The sequence below is a fragment of the Gossypium raimondii genome, chromosome 2 (assembly GCF_025698545.1).
Source record: "Gossypium raimondii isolate GPD5lz chromosome 2, ASM2569854v1, whole genome shotgun sequence".
NCBI lineage: Eukaryota > Viridiplantae > Streptophyta > Magnoliopsida > Malvales > Malvaceae > Gossypium > Gossypium raimondii.
In genome coordinates, this window is record NC_068566.1 from 38,585,988 (window position 1) to 38,613,605 (window position 27,618).

General features: G+C 35.0%; 2 protein-coding genes across 2 annotated transcripts; both read left to right on the forward strand.

Moving 5' to 3' along the window:
* The first annotated feature begins 1,517 nt into the window (after positions 1-1,517).
* On the forward strand, positions 1,518-3,027 carry LOC105788675 (putative calcium-binding protein CML19). The gene is made up of 2 exons (XM_052622966.1): positions 1,518-1,605; positions 2,732-3,027. The coding sequence occupies exons 1-2, from the start codon at positions 1,518-1,520 to the stop codon at positions 3,025-3,027; spliced, it is 384 nt and encodes a 127-aa protein (XP_052478926.1).
* Positions 3,028-4,139: 1,112 nt separating this feature from the next.
* Positions 4,140-5,949, forward strand: LOC105788674 (hypothetical protein). The gene is made up of 2 exons (XM_012615664.2): positions 4,140-4,411; positions 5,413-5,949. The coding sequence occupies exons 1-2, from the start codon at positions 4,219-4,221 to the stop codon at positions 5,829-5,831; spliced, it is 612 nt and encodes a 203-aa protein (XP_012471118.1). The 5' UTR covers positions 4,140-4,218; the 3' UTR covers positions 5,832-5,949.
* The last annotated feature ends 21,669 nt before the right edge of the window (positions 5,950-27,618 follow it).

The window sequence follows — 27,618 nt, forward strand, 5'->3', positions numbered from 1 at the left end:
CAACAATGGCTTCATCTTTTGATTTCAGTAAATACAACCAACAATTCCTTGATACGGCATCAATACAGGACAAGTAATATCGATAATCTGATGAAGGTTTATGAGCTGGTCCCCATAAGCCAAGCTCATCTAACTCAAAAGGTTTGGTGTAAGTGGTAGTTGAGCTAACAAAACGTAGACGATGACTCTTTCCCATGCAGCAAGCCTCACATAATGAAATTTTTTGTCTTACAAACTGAGATTTATTGCATTTCTTCATGAATTTATTCAACCCCTCAATTGACGGATGGCCAAGATGTCTATTCCATAACCAAAATTCAACAGGCAAGGAAGGTAAAGTAGAGCGAGCAACATCTATGACAGTAGTTTGCATTAGTTGAGGTCGAGTTAGTGTAGCGATAAATCGATACAGACCATCCTGTTCCACACCATGGAGGAGAACTTCGTTTGTATATTCATCTTTGACAAAACAGTAACCAGGATGAAACTCAAAGTAAACAAAGTTATCTTTTGTGAATTTGGAAACTGAGAGCAAATTGTTAGAAACAGTTGACACATGTAGTAATTCATTCAACAATAACGGTCGAGATAAAGAAGATATAGTAGATGTGCCAATATGATTAATTGGGAGGGAAAAACCATTACCCCAAGTAACCTTACCAGGCCTTGTGTAGGGACTATGTGTTGAGAGATTGGTGAGGTTGTTGGTGACACGATAAGAAGTGCCAGAATCGGGAACCCAGTTTTGTGTTCTGGGAGATAATACCGTAGTGGTGGTAGTGTTGGTAACTTGTGGGGAATATGTGTTTGTTGAGGGGGCCATTGGAAAAGATATGGCAGTGTTAAGGCTTATAGTATTTGAGAGAGGTTGAACAAATGGGCAATACCCGTCTGAAGAAGTATGAATATGATATGCAAGTTCATAGCATCGGGAAGGGTTGTTATAGGTACATGTGTTGATAGAAGGGTTGACAACTTGTTGTTGAGGTGGAGAATAGGTTTGGATACCTGAAAAAGATTGGTCAAAACAATAAAAACATCGGTCAACTAAGTGTCCCATCTGACCGTAGAGTTAGCATTGTAGACGCAATGTGGTCCTGCTTCTGCCACGATTGCTGTAAGATGATCGTGGCCTGGGAACAAAATGAGAGGTGGGGAAATGTCCTGAGAATTGGGTTTGACCAAGAAAAATGGATAGAGCAAGCTGACGGGCCAGAAGTGTTGGGCCTAAGGCGCGGGGTGGAAACAAAATCTGTAGGTGTGGGTGCTGTAACTTGAGCAGTATTGATGGATAGATGAAGACGGTGAGAGTAGTGAAGACAAGACTCAGCATCTAGGAGGATAGTCGTGACACGATCAAGGGTATATGGCTCATGACTAGAGGTAATTACAGTAACAAATGAGCCATAGTCTTGGGGTAAACCATTTAAAATGGTTGCAATGTGTTCAATTTCGGAGATGGGACTTTCACAAGTGGCAAGGGTGTCACACACTTCTTTAATCTGGGAGAGATAATCATGCATGGAGAGCGCACCTTTGCGGAGAGAGCGAAGCTTGCAGTGAAGGTGCATCACTTTGGTAGTGGACAGAGCCAAGAAAAGGCTGGTTAAGGTGGATCAGATGGAGGTCAAGGTTTCTACACCAACAAGTTGTGAGATGATATTGGAGCTAACAGTAGACAGAAGCCATAAGGCAAGGGCAGAATCTTGTTTGAAAAAATGAGTATAGGCTGCATTTGAAATAGATTCACCAGATGTGCTGACAAAAAATTTTAGGGGTGGGGTGGTGGAACTGTCGAGAAAATGTTCCAGGCTATGACCTCAAACAGTAAATAGGATCTGCTGTTTCCAAAGGAGGTAATTTTTCTCATCCAATCTGACATTGACGCGTTTGGTGGAGAAAAATGATGGCGATTGAAAGTCTGAGGTGAGGGCAGCAGTGAGGGATGGTAGACTATCATCTAAGTCAGATATTATATAAAGAAAAAGAAGGATTCAATAGAATCAAGTTCAGGTATGGAGGATCGAAAAACCAGGCTCAGATACCATAATAAACATGCTAAGAGAAAATATTTGCTAAAGCATTGTATTGCTGAAAAACCTATTCTTTACAGTTACAGTGAATGTAAATATATAATATCGTAAATTTGTCCTTTGTAACAGAATGGAGAATAAAGACAAAGAACGTTGCAGCAGACTTGCGACGTGGCTGTATCACACAGCTAATAGGCTTGCAATGTGGCTGTGATATACAACTAATATTTTCTATGTTTTCTGTCTTTTTTCTTTATTAAGCAGAGTGGTAGCATCATGGTAGGAGATGACACACAACTTCTCTCGTGATTCTTGAAATGCCTTGGTCAGGAGAGGTTTAGTGAAGACATCAGCAGCTTGATGTTTTGCTAGAACATATCCAACATGAATTTGATTGTTGAGCACATTTTCGCAAACAAAGTGAAGGTCCAAATCAACATGTTTTGTTTTTGAATGTAGTACAGGGTTGGCAGCCATGGCAACAGTGCTTGAATTGTCACACCAAATTTTGGGTGGTTCAATTAAGTTGATTTGGAAATCTAATAACAGGGATTGTAACCTTATAATTTTTGAGGCCATATCAGCAAAGCTTCTGTATTCTACTTCCGTAGTCGATCGAGAGACTGACCTTTGTTTCTTGGAACTCCATGAGATGATGTTGGGTCTTAGAAGAACACAGTGACCCGATGTTAATGAAGCCGAAGTTGCAGTGGAAGCATTGGATTCCAGCGACAATGGTTTATTGGATTTGGAAGATCTTTTTAAGTTAATGGAAGAAAATGATGAAAAAGAGAAGTTGAAAGATTTGAGACAAGCTTTTGGGATGCATGATGAAGATGGATGTGGGTTCATTACACCTAAAGGACTCAAGAAAATGTTGAAAAACCTTGGGGAATCAAAGTCCATTGATGAATGCAAGGTTATGATCAAACATTTTGACATCAATGGTGATGGTGTTTTAAGCTTTGAGGAATTCAGAGTTATGATGAAGTGATTAATGGTGTTTTTTTTTTCATTTTTCGTGTAACCCATCTCATTATTCTTTGAGGTTTCATCATTCATATTTCACTATGTTCTTGTAATTATTATTCATGATTGTTAATATATTAATTACTTCAAATTTAATTAAGATTTGGAGATCTTCAACTTTAATTTCTCCATTTTCTCGTATCTTGGAAAGATTATATATTTTCATGCCATTTTTTTTTAATAATTCAGTAATTTTTATTGGAAAAAAGAAAACATAACTCAGATTATAAAAAGTTGTTGATAGACTGCTATTCGATTTAATTCTAGTGATTTGTCGTATTCCAATTTTTATGTACCCAAAATTATATCAATCCCATATTTAACATTTCCTTTATAATAACTCTTATAAATCTGAATCGGATTGTATTTTATTTTTTATTAAAAATATAGGTAAATTAATCTTAATAACTTAGATAAAAATAAATTAATTTTTTCTGTTTAAAATTTCATTCATCATCCATCTGTATTGTTAAAAACTGGTGTGATTAACGGAAGAGAAATGATAATATGAAACTGTAATTTCACGTCATCCTTATCCCTTTTCAATAGAAGAATGATAAATCAGATTTTTTCTTCTGATTTTTAGCTTTTTCCTCCTAAAAAAAATCAAATCCAACTAAAAATACTAAAACTCAAGAGAAAAAATCGGATTTATCATTCTCTTATTGAAAATGGATAAGGATGATGTGGAATCACAGTTTCATATAATCCCTTCTCTTGACGGAATAACTAACTAATGACATGTGCGTGCCACATGTACCTCATGTTGACGTATATGGACTAATTTTTAATAATAAAAATTAAAGAAAGTTTTAAAAGAAAAACTAATTTGCTCTTTAATCTAACATATATAGATTAAATTGTCTATTTTTAAATAAAAAATAAAATACAATTTAACTCTAATAAATGAGCCTCCACAATCTCTACTAAATATAAAACAAATTGAGTGAAATCGATAAAAACATAAAACATAAAAAAGAAGGCCAAAAGAATCAAACAATGCTGCGGATGTCCCAAGGCATTTTCAATGCCTTTTTACGTTGTTACTCTCCTTGAAAGAATAATCTTTTATACTTCCACATTGCGTTTGGCTAAAAGCCATATATATATATATATATTGGATCTCTTGTCTTCAATTGCAGCAAAGTTTCATTACATGATAACTCAAATCTTAAAATCTTTGATTTGGTTTGGTAAGACGCCATTCCAAGTTGTAATGGATACTTGTGGTTCAGTCCAGGAACTTGAGACACCAGATGAAGGGATTTGTTCTAACACTACAGGACTCTGCTTGCTGTCACCTGTCTTGGAGATCAATGAAGAAGATTGTCCACTCGACGATAAGATCGGTACGTCTACTATCTTAACCCATTCTTTTTTCTACAAACATTCCATTTATTAATATAGATAGGAACTTCATGTAATTAAAGTCAAGTTCTAGGCATTATTTAAAAATAAGAAGTTAAACTCGAGTTGATAGGAAAGGATTATGGGCACAAGCTCAAGTTATAAGAATTAAAAAGGTTAAATTCTACTATTAGTTCCTGTACTTTGTGAAAATTGTGGGTTTAATCCTATACTTTTTGAACTGGTTAATTTTAGTTTTATACTTTTGAAAATTTGAAATTTTTAGTCTTGACTTAAACATTAGCAGTTAAATTCAATTATTAGTCATGTATTATGCATACAATCTTAAATTTAGTCCATGTTATCTAATTGAATCATTCTAAGTCCCTATACTTTTCAAAATGTAAAATTTTAGTCTTAACATAAATGACAGTTGTTCATCCATTAACTGGGTTTTTAGTGAGCAATATGCGGAAATAACAAGCTCACATGGTATTACACATAATAATATGTTTGTCGCATCAAAATTTGAAAATAGGAATACTTAATGAATTTAACAATTATTGTTCGGAGGGAACTAAAACTTTAAAATGTGAAAAGTATAAATACTAAAAATACCAAATTAAAATATAAAGATTAAATACATAATTTTTGTAAAACACATGTACTAATAGCAAAATTTAACCAATTAAAAAAGTCTTAAGTTTTGAAATTGGATGGAAGGTACAAAAATTGAGTGGTTCTTCTAATTGCAGCTGGCCTGAACAATTGACTAGAAAAACACGGTTGCCTGAACTTCAAAATGGCTGCTTTTTGTTTTACTTTTTCTTTTCTCTTGCCACTCTTTCTGGATGAAAATAACTTATTGACTCCTTTTGGTTCACGCAGATAATCCCTTTTAAGAGTATAGATAATATTTATACAATAATGAAAATGTAAGAATAGAAAAGATATATAATATATTCCGGATACTATACAATATAACCAATTTTTTCTTTTGCAGATAGTGAAGAAGAGGAGACCTTCTTTGATAGCCAAGCGTGGCTAAGATCAGATTGTGAGGATGGGGTTTCTAGTAATCCTGGGGAAGAACCTCCTCCAGCATTAGAGGAGAAAAAGGAACTAGTGGAGCTATTGGAGGACCCTTTTTGGAGTGATCTACTGATTCAACATCCTACTAAAGTCGTATCAATTTACAGGGATAACATACAGTTGGTTCGGTTTTTTCAGGATTGCTCTTGGACGAGTGAGCAAAGTTTCAAGAATCATAGCATCGTTAAGTCATCCATCCTCGTGAAAATTCCCAAGGAATTCAATGGTTTGAGTAAATCCAGGAACAACTCATTGCATGGCAAGGAGAGAGTTCAAAAGAACAAGTCAAACTCTAAGGAGAAAAGTTTCTGTTGCATCCCAGTGGTTTAGTCCAAGACATTGGCTTAGCATCAAACAAAGCTTTCTGCAAATGAATTTATAGTACAAATTACTTAATGCTACTTTGGGTGACTAGCGTAATAATAGGAGGAAAATATTTATTTAATAGTTAGACATAAAATAAAAAATAATTAGTAAAAATTTAAACATGCAAGTAAAAACTATTATAAAAGATAAGATTTCTTTAAAATAAACAAAAATTTTCCTCTCTCTAACATAAACAAATAATGTGAGTGGGTATGCAATTAAAAAATAAACAAAAATTCTGGTAAAAATAAGTCATCTTTAAAATAAGCAAAACATTTACTTTTACTTTTTCTTTTCCACAAACTTAACCAATAACTAAAACATGTAAAAAAAGTAATACTCAGACCAAACACAACATAAGTGGCTTGTACATTATTACGCATTTATGAATGTTTGCCTTCAAATATTTCAAAAAAATTGAAAAAGACATGGTTTATCTACTGTTCCAATTTAATGTTTCAACACAGGCTCTTTCGTGGCCTTTATAAAAATGTCACTGTTTGTGACGTTTTATTAAGAAACGTAAGGAAAGATAATAACTTTACGTTTTTAAAAGAAGGTGACACTTATGAGTAATGGTTTGTGACCTCTAAATCATCATGCAATATTTATTTTTTACTGATGCTTAAAGATCTTTGGTGACGTTTTGAAAACCTCACCAAATGAAAACATTTTAATAATGTTCTTTCACATATTTTCGTGACATTTTAAACCTTTAAAATTTTAAAAATATAAAAATGATAAAAATTATTAGACAACTTAATAAAATTATGAAAATATAGAAATTAAAAAAAGTATAAAAAATTGGGGGAAATTCTATGAAAATTTTTAAGAAATAGATCAAGACCTTTAGCGGCGCTTTTCCCACAAACGCCGCTATAGATCAGGACCAGATCAAGACAAACCTTTAGCGACGCTTCTCACAAAAACGCCACTAAAAGCGTACATTTAAAAAAATTATTTTAATCAAATAATATTTATTTTTATGATAAATATTATATTATGTTTTATTTTTTAAATTTGAACTTTAAATATACTTTCAAGGATAAATAAAAAATATTATTTAAATTAAATTTTCTATGAAAATTTTAACTTTAAAACTAAATATAAAAATTAATGAATTTAGTTTTAGAATTTAAAATAATAAATTAATAACAGAATTAAAATCTAAAATTTAGAACTCAAGCTGTATTAAATATTAAAGTAAAATAAAAATTTAGAATCAAAACTAAAGTAAATAATACATATGAGAATCAGACTGACTAGTTGAACCTGCCTATAACTATACACATTGCAAGGTAATAAATGTGCACCTCATCAAATATAACCTACATTCATATAGTCATATAGTCACAATAGAAAGAAACATCTTAAATATCATGTTCACAAATTAGAGAAAAGAACTAACAAGAGCGTTCAGCAGAAAAAGTAATGAAACAACTATGTAAAGTAATGCTACAAAAAGCAACCCTTCACCCATTCAATATTGCGAATAATATCTGCACCTCGATAAAGCATTGACCTTAATAATTCAGTTGTCATGATGAGACAAGAAGCCTCTGGTCTCAAACTAACATCACCTGTAAGAAGGCCAACATCAAACTTCCCACAGAAATCTCTATACTTCTGGTTGCTAATTGTTTTAATTGGAGCAGTATACACAACACTAGTGCGATGTTGCATGACATGAAAACTTATCAAAAATCTTGAAACTAAACCAAATTCGGCATAGAACTTCAGAAACTTGAAAATAAAAAAGATATGGCCTGAGGTTCTTAGTCAATGTGAGCAATTTGTCACATCTCCAGCTAACAAAAAATCGAAACGTCTATAGATTTACAAGCAAAAAACCAAAATAACTAACGTAATTTTGATGCCAAAGCAAATGCATATTCTGCTGCAACTGTCTTTCCAGCAGATGTATGTGCCGCCACAAAAGCAGATTCCCCCTTTTCCAGATAATAAATAGCCTGTAATCATCACCAAAAAAATATCAAAATATTAATATGAATGTGCAAGCTGTGCGACACCCTTTCATGCCCAATTGCTACAATACCAAAGATATACTTCGAGATAATGTATTTTTATGGAACTGTTTGGTTTTATTTTCAAGATAACACCAAAGTATCTAATTAAAGTAGATGAATCAATGCAAAGAAATAATTAATATGAACCACAAAAAATCAAAACATAGTGTAGTACTCTATAGGCATGAACATATCAAAGTGATTAGCAAAATAAACTTCTTATCTAAATCAAATGCATTATTCAGTTTAAGGTAGTACCTTTACATCTACCTTTACCTGAAAAAGCAAGTGATTAGCAAAATAAACTTCTTATCTTGTAATCAATAGATAGCTGTGGTGACACTTCAGTGGAAAACCAAAAAGACACATTTTAAATGAAAAGCTTAATTCCTACCATGTATAACTATAACAAACTATTACAGGTTATGGAAAATGTCTTCCTTCGATTGAAACCATAAAATGTCTTACTTGATAACCATCATTTTATTTAATTCGTTGCACTGGTTTGAAATAGTCAGAAAACTTCTAAATTGGAACAGAAAGCTGTATAATATAAGAAAAGAAGAAAATAAATAGATTCTCGACATACTCCGTTGATATGCGCAGTAATTCATAAACCATATCTATCTGTAACAAGTCAAAAAAGAAATGTAAATACATAAAATAAAATAAAAAACATTATAAACAGATTTAACCAACAAGGAAATATGAAGAAAATATTAAAATTTCATTAGAAGAAACAGAATGCTAAACCTATAAGGCATTAGGCAAGTTCAAATCACAAATGGTCAACACAAGCAGCATACTTCTTCAAAAAAAATTTTATAACATACAAATTTTTATCAATATTCGATGAACTTAAAGCAGTTAAAACATGAAGACAGTTGTAGACTTCAAAAAAAAAAGGTAACTCAAATAAGAGACATCTTCAAAAGCATGGTACTGAGAAGTAGAAATTTAATTAACATCTTATATTGGGATATAACAACCAAAGTACAACGAGGAGAACACATAGGTAGATGGAAACCATACATGCATTTATGGAAAAATAAATGATTCAGAAAGGGTTTTCTTTAACTAAAGCAACTGAGTCATCTCCAAAGTGGTAAATGCGAGCTTTACTGGCTTCAATATACCCATGCAAACAACAAAAACATAAATCCTAAGCATGGGTTGCAGATCTAAAGACTGTACATATAACACAAAAATAACTACAGCTAATCAGAGTAAAAATTATACCAGTATTTTTTGCAAAAAACATACAACCATAAACTTTCATTTACAGAAAAATTAAGTTACACCCTATGCTGGAGCTTTGTAAAATGTAAATGTAAAATGTAAAAATTTTATAAACAAAATTAAAAATTTAAATGTAACCTTTGTATGGTTTAAAATATTTTTATCTATGAACCAATTAAAAATGTAACAAAAAATCCTTTATCGAAATAAGTAAATTTTGATTAACCTCACGGGCCCGTATGTAGTCGATAAGAATAAACGTGAGAAAACTGGGGCAATTTACCACAAAAAGCCATTTTTTTTCAAAACTTACCGAAATGGGCCGATTTTTTGATTATTTACCGGAATGGTCCATTTTCCGAGAAATCGCGTCCACGTCAGCGTGATGTCAGGGTACATGTCAGGACATCGCGTCCACGTCACCGCGACCTGCTGACGTGGACGCGATGTCTTGACACGTAGCGCGTTCCGGGGGACGCGATTTTGACGTTTTTTCACGTTTGGTTTTTCTGACTTTTAGGGTTTAGGGTTCAGGCTTTTTAGGGTTTTTAGGTCTCGAAATAAATTATTTTGAGTTGACGTTTCTGAGCAAATAGTATAAAATCACTTCTACCAGGATGCTATTTGAGAAGAAATTGTGAAATCGCGTCCTCGTGGACGCGATTTTGCTACAGTAGGTCATGTAAGAAATAATTTTTTTTGACGTTTCTGAGCAAATAGTATAAAATCGCTTCTACCAGGATGCTATTTGAGAAGAAATTGTGAAATCGTGCCGTCGTGGACGCAATTTTGCTACAGTTGGTCATGTAAGAAATAATTTTTTTTTGACATTTCTGAACAAATAGTATAAAATCGCTTCTACCAGGATGCTATTTGAGAAGAAATTGTGAAATCGTGCCATCGTGGACGCGATTTTGCTACAGTAGCAAGTTTGGGCTGAGGTTTAAATTAGGCAGAAAATGTTCTTAGAATGTATAAGTCATAGTAGAAACAATTTAGAGAGGCTATGAAAGTTAGAGTTTCAAAATGAGTGAACGTATTAGTGCTGTTATTTACTACGATGGTGAGGTTTACCACACCGAGAATGGTGTTGTTTTTTTTCGGAGAATACGGTGCGACTGTCATTTAACCAGAACATAGATTTGACAGAACTTCGTAAAAGAATTAGGCTTAAAATCTTCGGAATGATGCCAATGAAAGTTCTGTCAATCACATATCGATTTTGTTCTTGTGTTGGTCCGGTGACATATGACTCGTTCGACATAAAAGGTGCTCGTAGCTTGGAGGCAATGATGCAGACTCATCTTGCTAGTGGAGCATCTTATATTGAGTTACATGTACAATTTACGTCCCCAACTGATGTACTTCCGTCCGATGTTCGAGATGTATACACGGCCCCTGGTCGACACTCAGTTAGCGGGTTACAAAATACGGAACAGCCCATGTTCGGTAGCAGTGTCGAATGCACATCCCCCGCAAGACACTCTGTCGGTGGATGGGACATGTACGTCGGTGGCTCGACGTTTGATGCTAGAAATACGTACTGGGGAACTGCATCAAGTTCTAGTGGATGGCAATCTACATCCAATTGGGGACGTTATCAAATGCCCAGAAGAAGGGATGACGTACTACCTACGATGTCAACCGGTGAGGGGATGTCGTACACTGTAGATGATTGTGGGTTAGACGATGACTCCGATGTGGATCCACCTCGAGAGCCCAGGCCGGATGGTGCAGAAGTGGGATTATTTTCTGAACCGGAGCCTATTCCAACAGAAGGTGAAGATGATGAAAGGAGTTCAGATGATGAAGAAAATCCACGATTCAGAGCATACTCACCTCCAGCCCACATGCATAATGTCGATCTGTCAGCAGATGATGCATTAGAGTTTCCAGATCTACCACACTGGTTGCGCGATCGTACAAGTTCGGGGGTAGATTTCGATGAACTTGAAGTTGGTAATCAGTTTACCAACAATGATAGTTTTATTGGTGCTTTGAAACAACATAGCATCAAAAACGGCGTTAATTACCACGTCGTTAAATCAAAATCTGATAAATTTGAGGCAAAGTGTGCGGTGCAAGACGACACATGTTCATAAAAAATCATCGCCTCGTTAAGGAAAAGGACAGGGTTGTGGGAGATAAAAAAGTACAAATGTCCACATACATGTACTGCAGGTATAGTATTTAATGTATCTGAATAATAATTTTATTTTGCAATGTTGCATTATTTAATGTACTCCCTCTGTAGGTGTTTCACAAGATCATCCCAAAATGGATTCAGCTATGTTAGCTAGCTTGATACCGCCTACGATAAAAGCGGATCCTAGGACTTGATCTTTGGTGATAATTGCCAATATCTGTAGCCAAATGGGGTACACGCCCTCTTACCGCAAGGCTTGGATAGCTAAGCAAAAGGCGTTGGTGAAGATGCATAGTGGGTGGGACGTCTTATATAATGAAAGATGGCAGTGGTGTCAGGTGCTAGAGAGATACGTCCCAGGTGCCATCACAAACCTTGAAACGGAACATGCGTACTACAACGGCCGATTGCTACGTGGATGCCAAGTGTTCAAACCCCTATTTTGGACCTTTAAGTAATGCTGAGACGCATTTCCATACTGCAAGCCATTGGTACAAATTGACAGTACCTTCATGTTCGGTAGGTATACTCATCGGCTATTGGTTGCAGTGGCACAGGAAGGCAGTGGGAGAATTCTTCCAATTGCAATTGCAATAACACCGGGGGAGTCGTCTGATGACTGGGATTTCTTTCTCTCTAGGTTAAGGAGGCATGTGTGCTCCCAACCTGATATTTGTATTATTTTAGATCGGGGCACCGGTATAATAGGTGCATTTGATCGAGAGGGAAGCTTGTGGCAGCGCACACACCATAGATATTGCCTAAGACACGTTGCTTCGAACTACTACAGGCAATATCCATCTAAGAGCGAATGACGGCAAGTGACCAACATGGGTATTTAGTCTATAACTGTATTATTCGTTTGTCAATTTGAATTAGTTTTATTGGTAGAAGTGGTATAAAAGATTCTCTATGATATTATATTGGCAGGGTATGAAATAAATAAAGATCGTTTTCACGAGATGTTGGCAATTTTATGATCCCAAAATGGAGAAGGGGCGGACTACTTTTGTAACATACGTTTCGAACAGTGGGCACAAGCATACGACGGAGGCCTCCGATATGGCCATATGATGTCAAACCTGGCAAAATGCATAAATTTTGTTCTTAAAGGAATGCGCCATCTACCGATAACATCGGTTGTGCGAGAGACATATTTCCGTTTGGCGGCGCTATTTCCAAAGCGAGTAGCAACTTATGCAGGCCAGATGTAGGGTGGCCTTATATGGTGCAGTAAGGTAGTTCAAGAAATTAACAAGGTGAAGGCGAGGGAAAACATCATGCACACAGTGTGTCACGATCGATACAATTTATGGTTTCGCGTGATGGAGTTTGACAAGCTGCACCAAGGTGTTGTTGGCAGGCAATATCGTGTACACTTGCGAAATAGGAGTTGTGACTGTGGGAAGTTTGATGCTCTTCGTTATCCATGCGCTCATTTTATTGCAGCTTGTCAGAAACTTCGTCTGGATCCGATGAGTTATGTGGACGAAGTGTACAAATTAGAAAACATGTACAACGTATGGAGACACGTTTTCCAACCGATCCCAGATGAACGTAAGTTGCCGCTCGTATCTCTTGCTCCTTTTAAGCTGTTACCGGATAGAGAATTGCGTCACAAACCAAAGGGTCGACCTTGCTCCACTAGAATACGGAACAATATGGATATCCGAGAAACAGCCAGTCAACAGAAGTTGTGCGGATGGTGTAGGAACCCAGGCCATACAAGTCGATCATGCCCTAATCGCAATAGTTGAATGTAATTTTAGAAAAAATTGTTTTTATTCAATTATTAATTGATAATTGTATTAATGTTTAGTAAAATTATCAAATTAGTTTAATTTTTTAATTGTTAGTACCAGTCAAAACATGTTACCAAATCTAACATTATGTAAAATTATGTAAAATTATTAAGTCCAACAATTGTGTTAATGGTTAGTAAAATTATCGAATTATGTAAAATTATTAAGTCCAAAAATTATGTTAATGGTTAGTAAAATTATCAAATTATGTAAAATTAGGTTAGGGTTAGGGTTTTAATTAAATTAGGTTAGGGTTTAAGGGTTTTTAATTAAATTAGGTTAGGGTTTTTAATTAAATTAGGTTAGGGTAGTGGGTTTTTAATTAGGTTAGGTTAAGGTTAGGGTTTTTAATTAAATTAGGTTAGGGTTAGAGTTTTTAATTAAATTAGGTTAAGGTTAGGGTTTTTAATTAAATTAGGTTAGGGTTAGGGTTTTTACCTAAATTAGGTTAGGGTTAGGGTTTTTAATTAAATTAGGTTAGGGCAGTGGGTTTTTAATTAAGTTAGGTTAGGGTTAGGGTTTTTAATTAAATTAGGTTAGGGCAGTGGGTTTTTAATTAAGTTAGGTTAGGGTTAGGGTTTTTAATTAAATTAGGTTAGGGTTAGGGTTTTTAATTAAATTAGGTTAGGGCAGTGGGTGGCGATTGGTAAAAAGGAGAGCTCCCCGACGGCCCCCCTTGCGATCTTTCCTGCGCCGCTGGCCTAGATATCGGCGGTCCGCTTGGCATAACAGGAAATGGAGCTGAACCGAGCATTTGGCTCCAACCTGCTATAGGATTCAGAAAAGGATACATGTAAGGGTTAGGGTACATATAAGGGATAGGAAACACACCTGGCATCATAGGGAAAGGCGGTTGCGTGGGTATCATCTGTTAAATTGCTGCGTTAGGTGACTGTGTCGGTGCTCTCGTTGGGGACGGTGATTGCATGGCCGCTGATGATGAGCCGGGTGACTGTCTGGGCCTCGTTGAGGGGCTGCCTTCGTAGTCTTGTCGTCTTGGATTTAGAGGCCCGTGCCTTTCCCTTCCGACACGTATTTGCCGCTGCCTCTCCTCTGGCGTAAGTAAATACGGCTTGCCATGGATCATAAGCCATGGCATGTATTCTAGAACGCACGCTAACTCCAGAACGATGATTTGTTCCCGAGTAGGTAGATATTCATGCCAATTTTCCCACATTTCCATGTACTTGGACCAGTATCTAGGCCAGTCCTTACCTAATAGCCGAAGGTCAATTTTGTGGTGATCGTCAAACACCTCAGGGTCCGCAGGAATCGGTTGTCTACATCCAAACTGTCGTAGCACTCTGTCTGTCTGGTGGGGCTCCACGGTTGCATAGTTGATCAATACCACTTTCGCGAGCCAAGCGTTCGGATTTTGTAAAAACTCTTCCGGGATTACTGCCAGAATTGTCGGATCCTCGTATGGTGTCCATTGAAACTATATGAACATGATAGAAATATTAGTTATATACATAATACTAAATACTAAATACTAAATATCAATCGACTAGCAAATGTATGGAAATATCTATTTGCAATAATACTTACTTTTGCTTCCGACCGTTGCTCCAATAGAAGCCGTATATCTTCAAGTTCAGACGGTAATCCACGATAACTTGCCGGATGGTTCCACCTAATTAAATAAATTTTTAGCATACTTTTATTTTTAAAAATCTACATAATAATTCCAAAATGTAATATAAAATTTACCTCATTACGAGTGGGAATGTATATGGGTGGTTCACTCGAGGACGTAGAAATAGAAAGCGAAACCGTGCCCATGATTGCAGTAGTGACAGGCAACCTTCGATGTTTGCTCTCCTTGGTCACGTCGCCCTGCACATCTCCCGATATAATGTTGCCAAGACGGCAGACCCCCAACTAAATTCACCGGCTCCTCTAAAATCAACGAGTTTTAGCAGCCAACTTAGATGTACATGGCTCCGTGACGTGTCGGGCATTAGATAACCTCCAATTATTTGAAGAATGTATGATCGAGCATATCGGATTCTTTCAATTTCGGTTGAATTTTTATTCGGATCGGGGAAGGTGGCACGTAACTAGCCCATCTCGACCTTACGTACATCTATTTTATCCGGAATAGCGCCCAAAAGCTCGTAGCACACCGCCTCCCAATTGCTAGATTGGGCAGACCCGGTGACTGGGTGCCCGTCCACTGGCAATCCCAATTGCAGATGGACATCTTCTAGAGTGATAGTGCACTCTCCACATGGAAGATGGAATGTGTGCGTCTCGGGTCTCCACCTCTCGATCAACGCACTGATCAGTTTCGGGTCCAACTTGCATCCCCGGCCTACCGTCGTCACGTGCCAAAAACCCACTTCCCGTAGGTAGTTCTCTACTAACGGTGATGGAGGAGCATGCATATTCTGGATATTGCATTCCAATAACCGATCTTCAGACTTTTATAACAAATAATAAATTAATAATTATCTAAAAATAAATAAATAAAAAAATCTTAAATAATATTTAAAAATTAAATTTAATACTTACCATTTTCATTTGCTCCACCGATATGTGATTCCTATCAAGACGAATCAATGATCCGGCCATTGATGAAAATATAAAAAAATTTAAAATTATTTTAAAAAATGAAATTGAGGGGAAATTGAAATTAAATATGGATTTGAGAGAATTTTGGAAGGAAATTGAGAGGAAATTGAAATTAAATATGGGTTTGAGAGAATTTTGGAGGGAAATTGAAAGGATTAGAGAGGAAATATTAGATAGGATTTGTTTGTGAAAGAAAAAGGGGTGGGGGTATTTATAGTTTTTTTTTTACCGTTGGGGGGGATTGATCACGCACGGAGGACATCGCGTCCACGTCGGTCATCGCGCCGACGGGACACGATGTCCTCGACACGCACTCTCGACATCGCTACGACGTGGACGCGATTTCCCGAAAAATGGACCATTTCGGTAAATAATCAAAAAATCGGCCAATTTCGGTAAATTTTGAAAGAAACGGCTTTTATTGGTAATTTCCCCACAAAATTGCAAAAAATTATTAATTTAAAATAATGCGTATGCAACACAAGGCCAGAAAGAGACGAGATATCTGTAATATATACTTTATATACACATAAATTACAGATGTATACAAAATGTTCTGCACAAATATACCATTTCTTTTTTGTTCTTGAGATCACTAAAAAGGACACCACCTGCAGCAAATGAGCATGGAAATGTCAGGATTAGTTAGTGAGTGAGTGAGTGAGTTCATTAACTTTATCAATGGGCACTACCCATCCACAGCAAGCATAAAATTTATATATCATATGTGAATAAGTCTAATGGACACCAACTGGACTTGCCTGACACTTGACAAAGATTGAACAGAATATCAAACCTAAAAAAGAAAAAGAGAAGAATAGGAACACACTCAAAATATGTTGAGGTGCCTTCCTACTATGTAAATAAAAATCCAATATATACCCTTCAACAAAATTCTAGAACACATATATAGACAGACATGCACCACAAATATAAACAAGGAAAGCAGTGAAATAGCAGAGCATCATACCCAACATAGTTTTGGCACAAATTTTCATGTGATGTAGCTTGGAGAATTAACTTTTGAACTTGCAATTTTATAGACAAACCATGTTTGACTTCCCGGTTATCTCTAGAATTTAATGTGCTTTGATCGACTACATTTTGCATCGACCACTGACCTCCATAGCTTTCACAAGCATTCTAGTCAAGCGGAAAAGAACCTAAATGAAAAGAATTAAACTCAGCATACACAAAAAATTTTACAGAGAGAAGATACAGAACCTATTCCCCCACCCCTCAACCCAAAATAATGACAAAATTAACTTGGTAATCGTTTCACTGGACATGCAGTTTCTAATCAAATCAGCGAATTAAGTCAATAATTGCAGTTTCCAACACTAAACTTCGACTGAACCTTGCAATATCCAACTTGAGCTAATTTTAAATCTATTCTGGAAACCTAGAAATAATCAGCAATTAAAGGAAGAAAAACAAAAACAAAATCCTCCTTTCCACAAAGTTGCTAATCGTATGCAGCTAATCCATAACCCTTGTTGACGATCCTTTACTCCGACAACATTTAGGGGTTCTCGAACAATGTGATATCTCACACCAGGTAAATCATTAACCCTTCCCCTCTTACTAAGACTACAGAATGTTCTTGTGATTTAACCAATACCAGGTATATAAGCAGTGATTTCAAACCTAAAGGTTAATTGTACTGCAACTTTACATAAGGTAGAGTTTGGTTTTTTGGGTGTGATAGTGGAAAATTTGATAGATAAGTCACCCTTACTGCCACTCTACAGAACTGTACGAGGAAGAAAACAGAAGCAAGTAACTCGGGTGATGTAAAGATTAACTTCATTACTTGAATAAGCAATATGCCATATACATAAGTAGTCCGGATTACATGTGTTGGTTTTTTTAGCAGAAAACTTAGGAGAAAAAGCAAAACGAATGCAAAGAAGTTTGAACAAGAAGAAAACTGAATTTGATTTCCAAAAATCAGATCTTTTTCATTGACTTGAGAAGCATTTATGTTATAATGAAATATGGCAGTTAACTAATGTATAACTGCTCCCACTAATACATGACTAAAGCCTAGATAGAATTACAAACAAAATGTAGCTGACATACCAGCTATAACATCAAACATAAATCAACAACTACTACTAACTTTAAGTATAAATTACATTGCAACTAAATCAAGTTACAAATGAAGAAAATAAACAAAATCTCTTTGCTTATTTGGTTCAACTTGGATCTTTGATGCGCATCTTTGGTTTCTTCTTTGGTTTCTTGTTGCATTGCAGGCCAAAGTTAAATAGCATCATGTACTTTGCTTACTAACAAAGTAGTGCATATTCCTTTTAGTGCATTAAGGGGAATTATGATTATGGTATGTTAGACATCAGAAGAACCTATATATTCTTAAAAACTAAAGATATGAAAACACAGAGTGTTGAAATGACTATTCAATGACATTGAAAATAATATATGGGTGTCCAAAATTCAGATTCAAGGGCATAAGCAAAGCAAATAACAAAGACAATGTCACCACAGAAACTGTAAACTAAAGGAAATATCGTGCAAGGCTGATCCAGAGATAAGAAATAAAATCTTTATTTGAAGTTCAAGGTCTTTGAAATGAACATACCCAAGCAAGCAACAAGGTATCTTCCAAAGCAATACATTGCAAATGATTCATAGCAATCATGTAGTATCGAACAATCAACACTAACTGATGGATGCACCAATGATACAAATTGTTAAAATAATTCAGGTTAGTAAGACTGAAAATAACATATAATTACACCAGATGCATGGTGCAAAATTAACATGTTGCATGCTATGCCAAAACTATACTCAAAACTTAAATAGTAACCTAAGTTGAATATAGGTCAATTTTTTTGTAACATAAATATGCTACTGCTGGTTTTTACTAATTCCTAGCACATAAGTTGCTGAACAGCTAAGTTTAACAAGAAGGTTTAACAATGTTACTCAATTGGACTAATTTCTTAGTGTTCATAAAATAAGAGGACCATTCTGACAAATCAGAAGGACTAACTTCTCAGATGCTATAAAATAAAGGGATAAATTTCATAATTAGACCTAAAAAAAGCATACTTGAAAGAAGAAATTTCAGCCTGTGAGTTCTCCAATTGCCTCTCCAATTTTAGCTCATTTGACCTTAATCAAAGCGCCTACAGAAAGGATATTAAAAACATTTTAATCTAGCAGAAGACAAAAGTAATTTCACTCCGGTGTCAACGACTTTATCTGTAAATATATTCAATGGAATAAAGTAAGAAACTCTAAATGCTAATAATATCATATAAAACAAGCAAATAACATGATCAAATCAAATATAAAAAAAGACTAGAGAGCCACTTAAGTTAAACTGGCACTTACAAACGTTGCAGCTCTACTATACGTCCAAGAAACACCCTTCACGTGGTATATATTACAACCATGCATATACAAACATGGCAGCTTACTGATCTTTCAGCATTATTATCAAGAGTGATATATGTTTTTTAATGAATAGAATGGAATTGGAGAAAGAAGAAAACCTTTACCCATTAAAACTTTGTGACCTTCTCTTCCAAACCAATGACTTCAGAAGCCAATATATTAGCACGTTCATCAGCCGCATTACATTGCAGTCGTGCATTTGTATATTCCATTTTAAAAGACTCGAGCTCTGCCTCCAATACCAAACACTAGACATAGCAAGAATAAAAAAAAGGTATACGCTGAAATAGAATGTTGTTGACATTTTAAAAAGTATTTGTAACAAGATCCCTAACAATTTGAACATCACCAGACAAAAAACACAAGAGAATAAAATGCAGATCAGCATACATACAACATAGCATTTTAATAAAACTAAATTCATCCTATGCACCATCCTTTGCAACAAAAGAAAACCATTCAAAACAAAGACTTATTGATCAGACTATTGAAGAGTCATAAAAGAAGTCACAGGAGTCTAACAACAAAAATTCCCACTGCAAGCATCTTTAGAAGCAAAAGTTTGCAGCATTGATCATAAAACATTTAGCTAGTGAATTCACTCAGATGTGCATTTCATTATATCGCCAAAGGACCAATTATCACCTAACGATCCATAAAATGGAGCAACAATAAACAACAATTTCAAGCATTGTAAAAAAATTTAAGTTATAATGATTTTAGCCTTACATTTAGAGACTCTTATTTTAATCAAACAATATAGAAGAAATTAATGCAAAACACTAGGAGTGTCACGATCTGAATTACATAAAATATGTATCTATAAAATTCAAATGCTTCCATTCAACTAATGCAAATAAACTCACCGGTTCTACAGAATAGCAAGGAACCATAAGAACAACTCTGATCAAGAACTTTTGCTCCTGTCAATCCAAGAACACAAATTTTTTTTAAAAAAATGCAAAACCAAATAAGGAAAAAAATGAAAATTTCAATTAGTAAAAAAGAGAAACACAAAAACTTACCTCAAGATTCTTGTATGAAAAAAGGTTCTCAAAAATAAGAAACAATGAAAGGAAAATTGTTATGACTGAAAAAACTCCAGCAACAAAAGTCGCCCAAATAGGAGGCGAATAGCCCAATAGATAATCTGTAATCTTCATCGGCTACTACACTTTCTCTCAATTTGATGACAATCAGCATAATTCATTAAAATAAAAAATGTTAGAAATTAAAGAATGACCATCGCCTTAAACCAAGACCCGGCGAGGAATTCATGGTAGATTTGCCTGAGAAAGAGAGAAAGAGAGGAAACAAAATAGAATATGCTGAGAAGAGAAGATGAAGAACAGAATAAGAAAAAAGAATGAAGAACGGAAGAAGGAGAAGGAGCCTTACCTGGATGAAGGAGGAATCGGAAGAGGTCATTGACCAAACTAATTTGCAACCCAAGGGGAAGGGGAGAAGAAGGGTAACCAAACACCAGAAAAGCCTGAAAATGCAACTGAAGAATATATGGGTAAAAGAGGAAAAGAAAAAGCAACTGAAGTTGCTAAATTTTTACTAGACCAAAAGGCTGTAGTCTGGAATTAAGCCTCCGGTGGGGTGAAATACATTTTCAACATACTGAAGAATGCTTTCCAAACAGCCTTGTGTTTACTAACATTTCAGTTGCAATTTTTTTAGCCTAAAAAAGCCAACGCACTGAGATCCAGTTGCATCCAAAGGAAGCCTAAGTTGGGTTGTAGAAGATAAATACATCTAGGGAAGATGGAGAAAGCTCGGATGAAGAGGACGACATCTTCACTTCCGATGACGAAATTGGTGAAATGAGAGACATTCTTATAGACGAACAAGGGAGAACTTACTATAATATTGGAACGACTGATGATTTGGAGAATTTGCCTAATCCTAAAAGTGTTCAACACAAAGGAGATAACTTGTAGGAAGAGTTAGAATAAGAGTTGTATATCGGGTGTAAGCAATATTCTGTGCTTAATTTTATTGTAAAGATGATGAACATCAAAGTGTTGAACAACTTGTCCACAAAGCTTTTACGATGCTATTGGAGTTATTTCGTAATGTATTGCTGGAAGGAAATAAGTGCCCGGCATCGTTCTATGAAACGAAGTTGTTAAGAACTTTAGGCTTGGGGAATGTTAATATTGACGTTTGTTGCTATGACTGTTGTGTTTTCTACAAGGAGTTGGAAAATGCAAATGAATGTCCTGTGTGTCACCATAAATGGTGGAGGAAAGAAAAGGTGTCATATAAGCGCATGCGTTATTTTTCCATCACAGATTGCATGCAAAGGTTTTATAGTTGTTGACATATTTCAGATGTCGCATAACATCTAAGCTCATTTTTCCGTACACCAGAAATATATCAAAATATTAATAAATAATCCCATAACATTCAAGCTCAAATATCACGTTATGGAAGGTGAAAGATGTCATTTTTTTTTATCTTTATGAAGCTTTATCTCATTAGCCATTGTTTCTTTCACTAAAACCATAATAAATCTGTGCTGAAATTTAAGAGATTGAAGGTGGAAATGAGCTTTGGAGGTGATTTTCCAAGTGTTTTAAATAGGGGTGAACAAAACTTGATTCGATTTAAAAAAGTCGAAAAAAGTTTGAATTTCAAGTTAATTGGATTGAGTTATTGGAGTCAACTCGAATAAGTAATACGAGTTTGAGTCGAGTTGAATTTTACAATTTGAATAACTTGAATAATTCGAATAATAGATTGGTGTAAATACCTTTTTGGTCCCTATCAATTTTGAAAATGAACAAATTGGTCTCTTTTAACAAAAATTGCAAAAAAATATTTATAAAAAATTCAAAATTTATATTTTTTAAAAAATTATAAATTTTTTTAAAAAAATCCTAAAAATATATAAAGAAAGTTAATGTAACACCTCATACTCGACCCTATTATTAGATCCGAGCTATAAGGTATTACATTCAATATCGGAGCAACTATGATAATTTTACACTCAATTTGAACTATTAAAAAATTAAATATAAGCAAAACAATTGTATTAAATGATATGCATTCATTTTCGGGTCTTATATGAGCTTACGAAAGCTCTATTGCTAACTCGAGTTCGAGTTAGGATCAATTTGTAAATATTTCAAAGTTTGAGGTTGACATCTTGACATTGAGGGTTCTTTGTCGTGATGTCACATACTGACTTAGACTTGTCGCAATGACCATTGCTCGACATTGCATTGTGAGATGGTGACCTGATCTCGTCGCGGCAACAAATGCTTGACGTTGCGACGTGACAAGTTGTTTCTAAAAGATCAAGGTGATACCAACCTGCAATTGACCAAAACAACCAACCTATATATTTCAGCCACATTTCCCAGCCAAATACTCATCATGAACAAGTTAATTCTAAACATTTATACCGTACCTAAACAATCACATTTGTAATTTAACTATCTAGCCAATTTTCATTCGACATATAGATTGTATTATTGGTTCTAACCATATTAAACAAATGACATGATTTCACACTTCATTTTACCATAGTATAATATCATTCCAGACATTTCAAACTTTATAGTAAACTCAAATACACATTTCTAACATTTGACTACTTGCAGGATATCATTTCAAGCTTCAATCATTCACATAAGCATATATTATGCCCAAAAACTAACTTAATTGAGGTACATTCCATACTTGAACAAAACATGATTTATACAAACATTGTTGAGTCGGGAGGATCACTTCTTGGATGCTAGATCCACTGCTTGAACTCTCAGGAATTTATTAAACCTACGCATGGAGAAAACAAACCGTACGTCGAGCAATAAAGCTTAGACCAACCTTTGTAAAACAAAGTAAATAAACATAATAAACATAATGTAATACCTAAATTTTACCCGGCCCTTTAATAAATAAAGTAAAACAAAAAGTCCAGTTTGTTTTTTTTTTTTACAAAGTCGAATCCAAAACAAATAATTGGCCCAGAATACATGGCCCAAATTGAAATAAAGCAGAGGCCCGAATCTGGTGGCCCAAAGCAGATGAAGAAACCCTAGGGTTTCTAAAGGTCAACAGGCCGCAAGCCAAGCCTCGCCCTCCGAATCTCCACGCGATCGTCGTACCTGCACAAGGAAGGAAACAAGACAGAATATGGCAAGAAAAATCTTTGAAATCACGAAAGATACCAGAAGATTTTGTTTACTTTTCTTGTTTCATTGTTTGCTATAAAAGCAAACTCAATATACTGTAAGAGGGATCCAATTCGAAATCAATAGAAAACAAGCATTCTTTACAACGCAAGAGCAAGAGAATAAAATCACAGATTCAATCGAAGATTAAAAAGGTTGATATCAACAATTTTTTTAATCTACTGTTAGTTTTATATTTTTTTCCATGTACATACGAATGAAATAAAAAGGGGAAAGAAACGACCTGAGTGGTGCCCAGAACCACCGTGAATGGTCGAAAACCGAAAGATTTCTCGGAGATTTGAGGCTCTTGCAGCAGTGTTTTGTTGGTTTCGGGCCTAGATCTGGGATTAGGGGCTTCAAAGGGACCGAATAGGAGATTTTCTCCTTTTCCGGCCACCGCAGACGGCGGTACTGGCGTCGGAGATCGGCGGCCAGCGCGGTGGCCGATGAACAGATCCTGGCCGGACGTCTAGGGAGGGGAGACAATTTTTAAGAAGTTTTTTTGTTTTTTGTTTTTGAAAAAGAATGAAAATGTTTTTTTTTTAACTAAAATTGGCTTAAATAGCCCTTCAAAATGGTGCCGTTTAGGCCTGGGTTGACCCGAATCCGACTCGATTCAGCCTAGGATCCGTGCATTTTGAGCGGAGGGGTAAATTGCGCTTTTAGCCCCTCCACCTTTTAATGTTTTTTCAATCGAGTTTTTTTTTTAAATTCTCCCTTTAATTTATTTCCAATTTCAATTTCGTCCTGATGGAACGACGCCGTTTTAGAGGAGAAGGGATAATTTCCTTTCCATCCCCTCTGCGTTCTTTGCGCGTTCAATATGGTCCCCCAGTCTTCAATTATTTGCGGATTTTCCACCAAATTTTTGTCTACAGTTCAATTTAGTCTTTTTTTTATTTTCTTTATTTTTAAACTAATTGATAATGTAATTATTATATATATGTGTAATTTTTTTAGCTATATATGCATATATATTTCTATTTTTTAATGAATATTTTTCTATATTTATTTTTAAATGAATATTTTTATATTTATACGTATATATTTATGTTTTTAAAATGATTAAATATTTACTTATTTTTTATTTTATTTTTATTATTATTTTATATATATACGTCTAATTATGTATTTTCTATATTTTCATAAATACATTATAGATTTTTCTATATATAAATTTTATAATTCTAGATTTTATATGTAAATCCACGTGCATGGTTTTTTTAAAATTCAATGTATATATTATGTACCTTTTATTCTTTATTCTTTATTTAGTTCTTTCATTTGTTTATTAATTTGTGTTTTCATTTATATTATTTTGCTCGTTTATTTAATACTTTGCATGTCATTGTTTATTTTTTTTATGTATATTAGTTTCATTTATTTATTTGTATACATTATTTCTATGTCATTGTTATATTTATTATTGTGGCATATATATATATATATATATATATATATTATAATATTACGTCATCTTTTTACTCGATTTTAAAAGTAGAACTTTTCAAAATAGGGATAATACTCGTATTTAGGATTTTCAAGAAAATTGAGCCCTAACGTATTGGGTTTCGATTTTTTTCGTAAAATCTAACAATCGAGGATTGCTCTTTAATTAAACAAAATAAAACTTGTCATCGGGAATTAAATATGTTGTGTCCTAACGTATTGGATGTGACACGTTGATTTCTCGAGATAAAGATTTTTTAAAAATAAAGGAAATATTGAATGTTTGAGATTTTAAGAAATCGTGCCCTAACGTATTGGGCTGCGATTTCTTCATAAATTTTAAATAATTAGATATTTTCTTAAATTTTATTACACGAGTTTTTTTGGACTAACTCATCATGAAGAGAATAAAATATTGTGCCCTAACGCATTGGGTGTGATATTTTTCTTTTAATTAAGGATCACATTTTTTTAATTTAATTTAATTTAATTTAATTAAGGGTCGTATTTTTTTTAACTCTCGACTTTAAGACATTAATTAATCAATTTGGTACCAATTTTTGGGCATTACGAGGGTGCTAATCCTTCATCATACGTAACTGACTCCCGAATCCATTTTTCTGAAACTCGTAGACCAAATTCATTTTTTAGGTGATCCAATCACACCTTAATAAAAGATTGGCGGCGACTCCAAATTTTCATCGACAACTAATTTTTGTTTTTTTTCAAAAAATAAAAATGGTTTCGACAGCTTGGCGACTCCACTGGGGATTTTTTTTTAAAATAAAAGAGTCGAGCCACAAAGTTGATTAATTGTTGTCTTACGGTCGAGAAAATATTTAAAAAAAATTCCTTTTGCATTTATTATATTATTGCTTAATTGATCTAAGTTATTCTTGCATTATAAATTACGTGAGTTGAATGATTTTACCCTTCTAAGTGGGACTGAGAAACTATTCCTTCGTGAGGTTTTCACCTCCGTATAGGATAGTGGATCGCTTTCGGAATACATCGGTACCTATGCCTTCGTGAGATTATCATCTCCGTATAGTCATAGGGAAAATGTGTTCCCCAGAACCGAACTTGATCTATATGAGCCTATAATGGGTGAGGATCAAGGAATCTGCTGGTTCGGGTACCTTTGCCCTAGAAGCCGAACTTCATATAATGAACCTTAGGAATCCACCCTAGGTAGAACTACACTAAACCCTAGTAAATATCCGAGTAGGTATTTTATTATTTCTTGATTATATTCTATGGTTTTATATGATACTGACTTTTTGTGTCTTATTTTTATTGCATGACATGACATTTCATTACATCATAAAAGGCGTCGGTTCATATTCAGTTGCTAAATAGAAAGCTTATCATGGAAAAAGGGTTTCTTGATAAAATGGAGGATAATGCGACTGTCTGAACTTGGTCTGAAACGACGCAGCAAGAGAAAGGCGATAGCTTGGCCATGGATATGTATCGAAATTATGGGATTTTACTCGCATCAGTGTGACTCAAAACAATTTGCAAGAGTTGAAGGAAATCTGGGATTAGTGGAATGATGAGGTTAGACAGTTATTTTATGATAATTATGGGGATTTGCCTTATTTTCTTGATGTTAAGGTAGACAAGCATTTGTTTCGAGCTCTCACCCAGTTTTGGAATCCTACTTACAGCTGCTTCACATTAGGGAAGGTCGATTTGGTGCCTACGATAGAAGAATATGTGGCTTTACTCCGATGTTCAAAGTTTTAAGTGGACATGATATATTCAAGAGCGGTAAATGTGCCAACCTTTTCAAAGAAGTTGATGAGCATAACAGGGATGAGTGAGCAGAGGGTTGCTACACGGATTAAGCAAAAGGGGGATAGTAAATGCTTTCCTTGGAGAAGTTTGAAAGATGCAATTCTAACACACCCAGACATGAGAAAGAGGTTAGATGTCTTTGCTTTAAGTATATATGGCTTGGTTGTCTTCCCCAAGGCCTTGGGGCATGTGGATGAAGCAGTCACCGATTTATTTGACCGACTTGATAAGAAGGTTACACCGATCCCAACAATTTTGGTAGAAAGCTTTAGATCCTTGAGTGCATGCTGAAAAACGGGTGAGGGTAGATTTATTGGATGTGCACAGCTTTTACTCGCATGGTTTCACAATCACTTTTGGAAGGTGGATAAGGTTTCGTATCGGGTTTTCTCTAAAAATTATTCTCCACTAAAGGAGATAGTAGCTATGCCGAGAAGAGACGACATTTCGGAGGAGAAGTGGATGGCAATTATTCAAAATCTTCAGGAGGAGGACGTTGAGTGGAGAGCTCCTTGGTTGCTTCCAGATGAAATCCTGTATAGGTGTGGTAATTTTGATTGGGTTCCACTACTTGGAATTTGGGGAGCTGTTGGATATGTACCATTATTGGTGCTAAGGCAGTATAGGTCAAGGCAATTTATACTTGCGACCCAAGGGATAGCTGATTGTGAATTTTCATATAGAGATGATGTTTATAGAAAAAAGATTCAAGAGATGTCTAGCGCATGGAAGCAGACTCGACGAATGAAGAGGTTAACGGTGGGTCCCATGAAAACTCCTGAGTATAATGAATGGTGGGTTAGGAGAATCAACGATAATATACCCAAGATAAGTCAGGAAAGTAGCCAGTCAATAGAGGAGTATTTGCGAGTCATCCCTTTTGAGTTGGAAATCATAAGACAAGATTTTGAGAGAAGAAATGCGTATTTAGAAAAGAAGATAGAGCAAATGGAGGAAGAAAAGATGAACTTGAGATTAGACATAAACATTCAGAAGCTCGAAACTGAGAAATTAAGGAAAGAGAAAAACAAGGCTGAGAAGGAGTTGGGTAGTCTGAAGTCGGATTATAAAAAGTTACGTCTTTCAATAAAAACTGTCGGG

Excerpts from the sequence above, each read along its gene's own strand:
- LOC105788675 (XM_052622966.1), top strand. The coding sequence starts at position 1,518 with ATGCATGGAGAGCGCACCTTTGCGGAGAGAGCGAAGCTTGCAGTGAAG. Across the intron at positions 1,606-2,731 it reads ACAGAGCCAAGAAAAGGCTG|CCGAAGTTGCAGTGGAAGCA; the intron begins GTTAAGGTGGAT and ends ATGTTAATGAAG.
- LOC105788674 (XM_012615664.2), top strand. The coding sequence starts at position 4,219 with ATGATAACTCAAATCTTAAAATCTTTGATTTGGTTTGGTAAGACGCCA. Across the intron at positions 4,412-5,412 it reads TCCACTCGACGATAAGATCG|ATAGTGAAGAAGAGGAGACC; the intron begins GTACGTCTACTA and ends TTTCTTTTGCAG.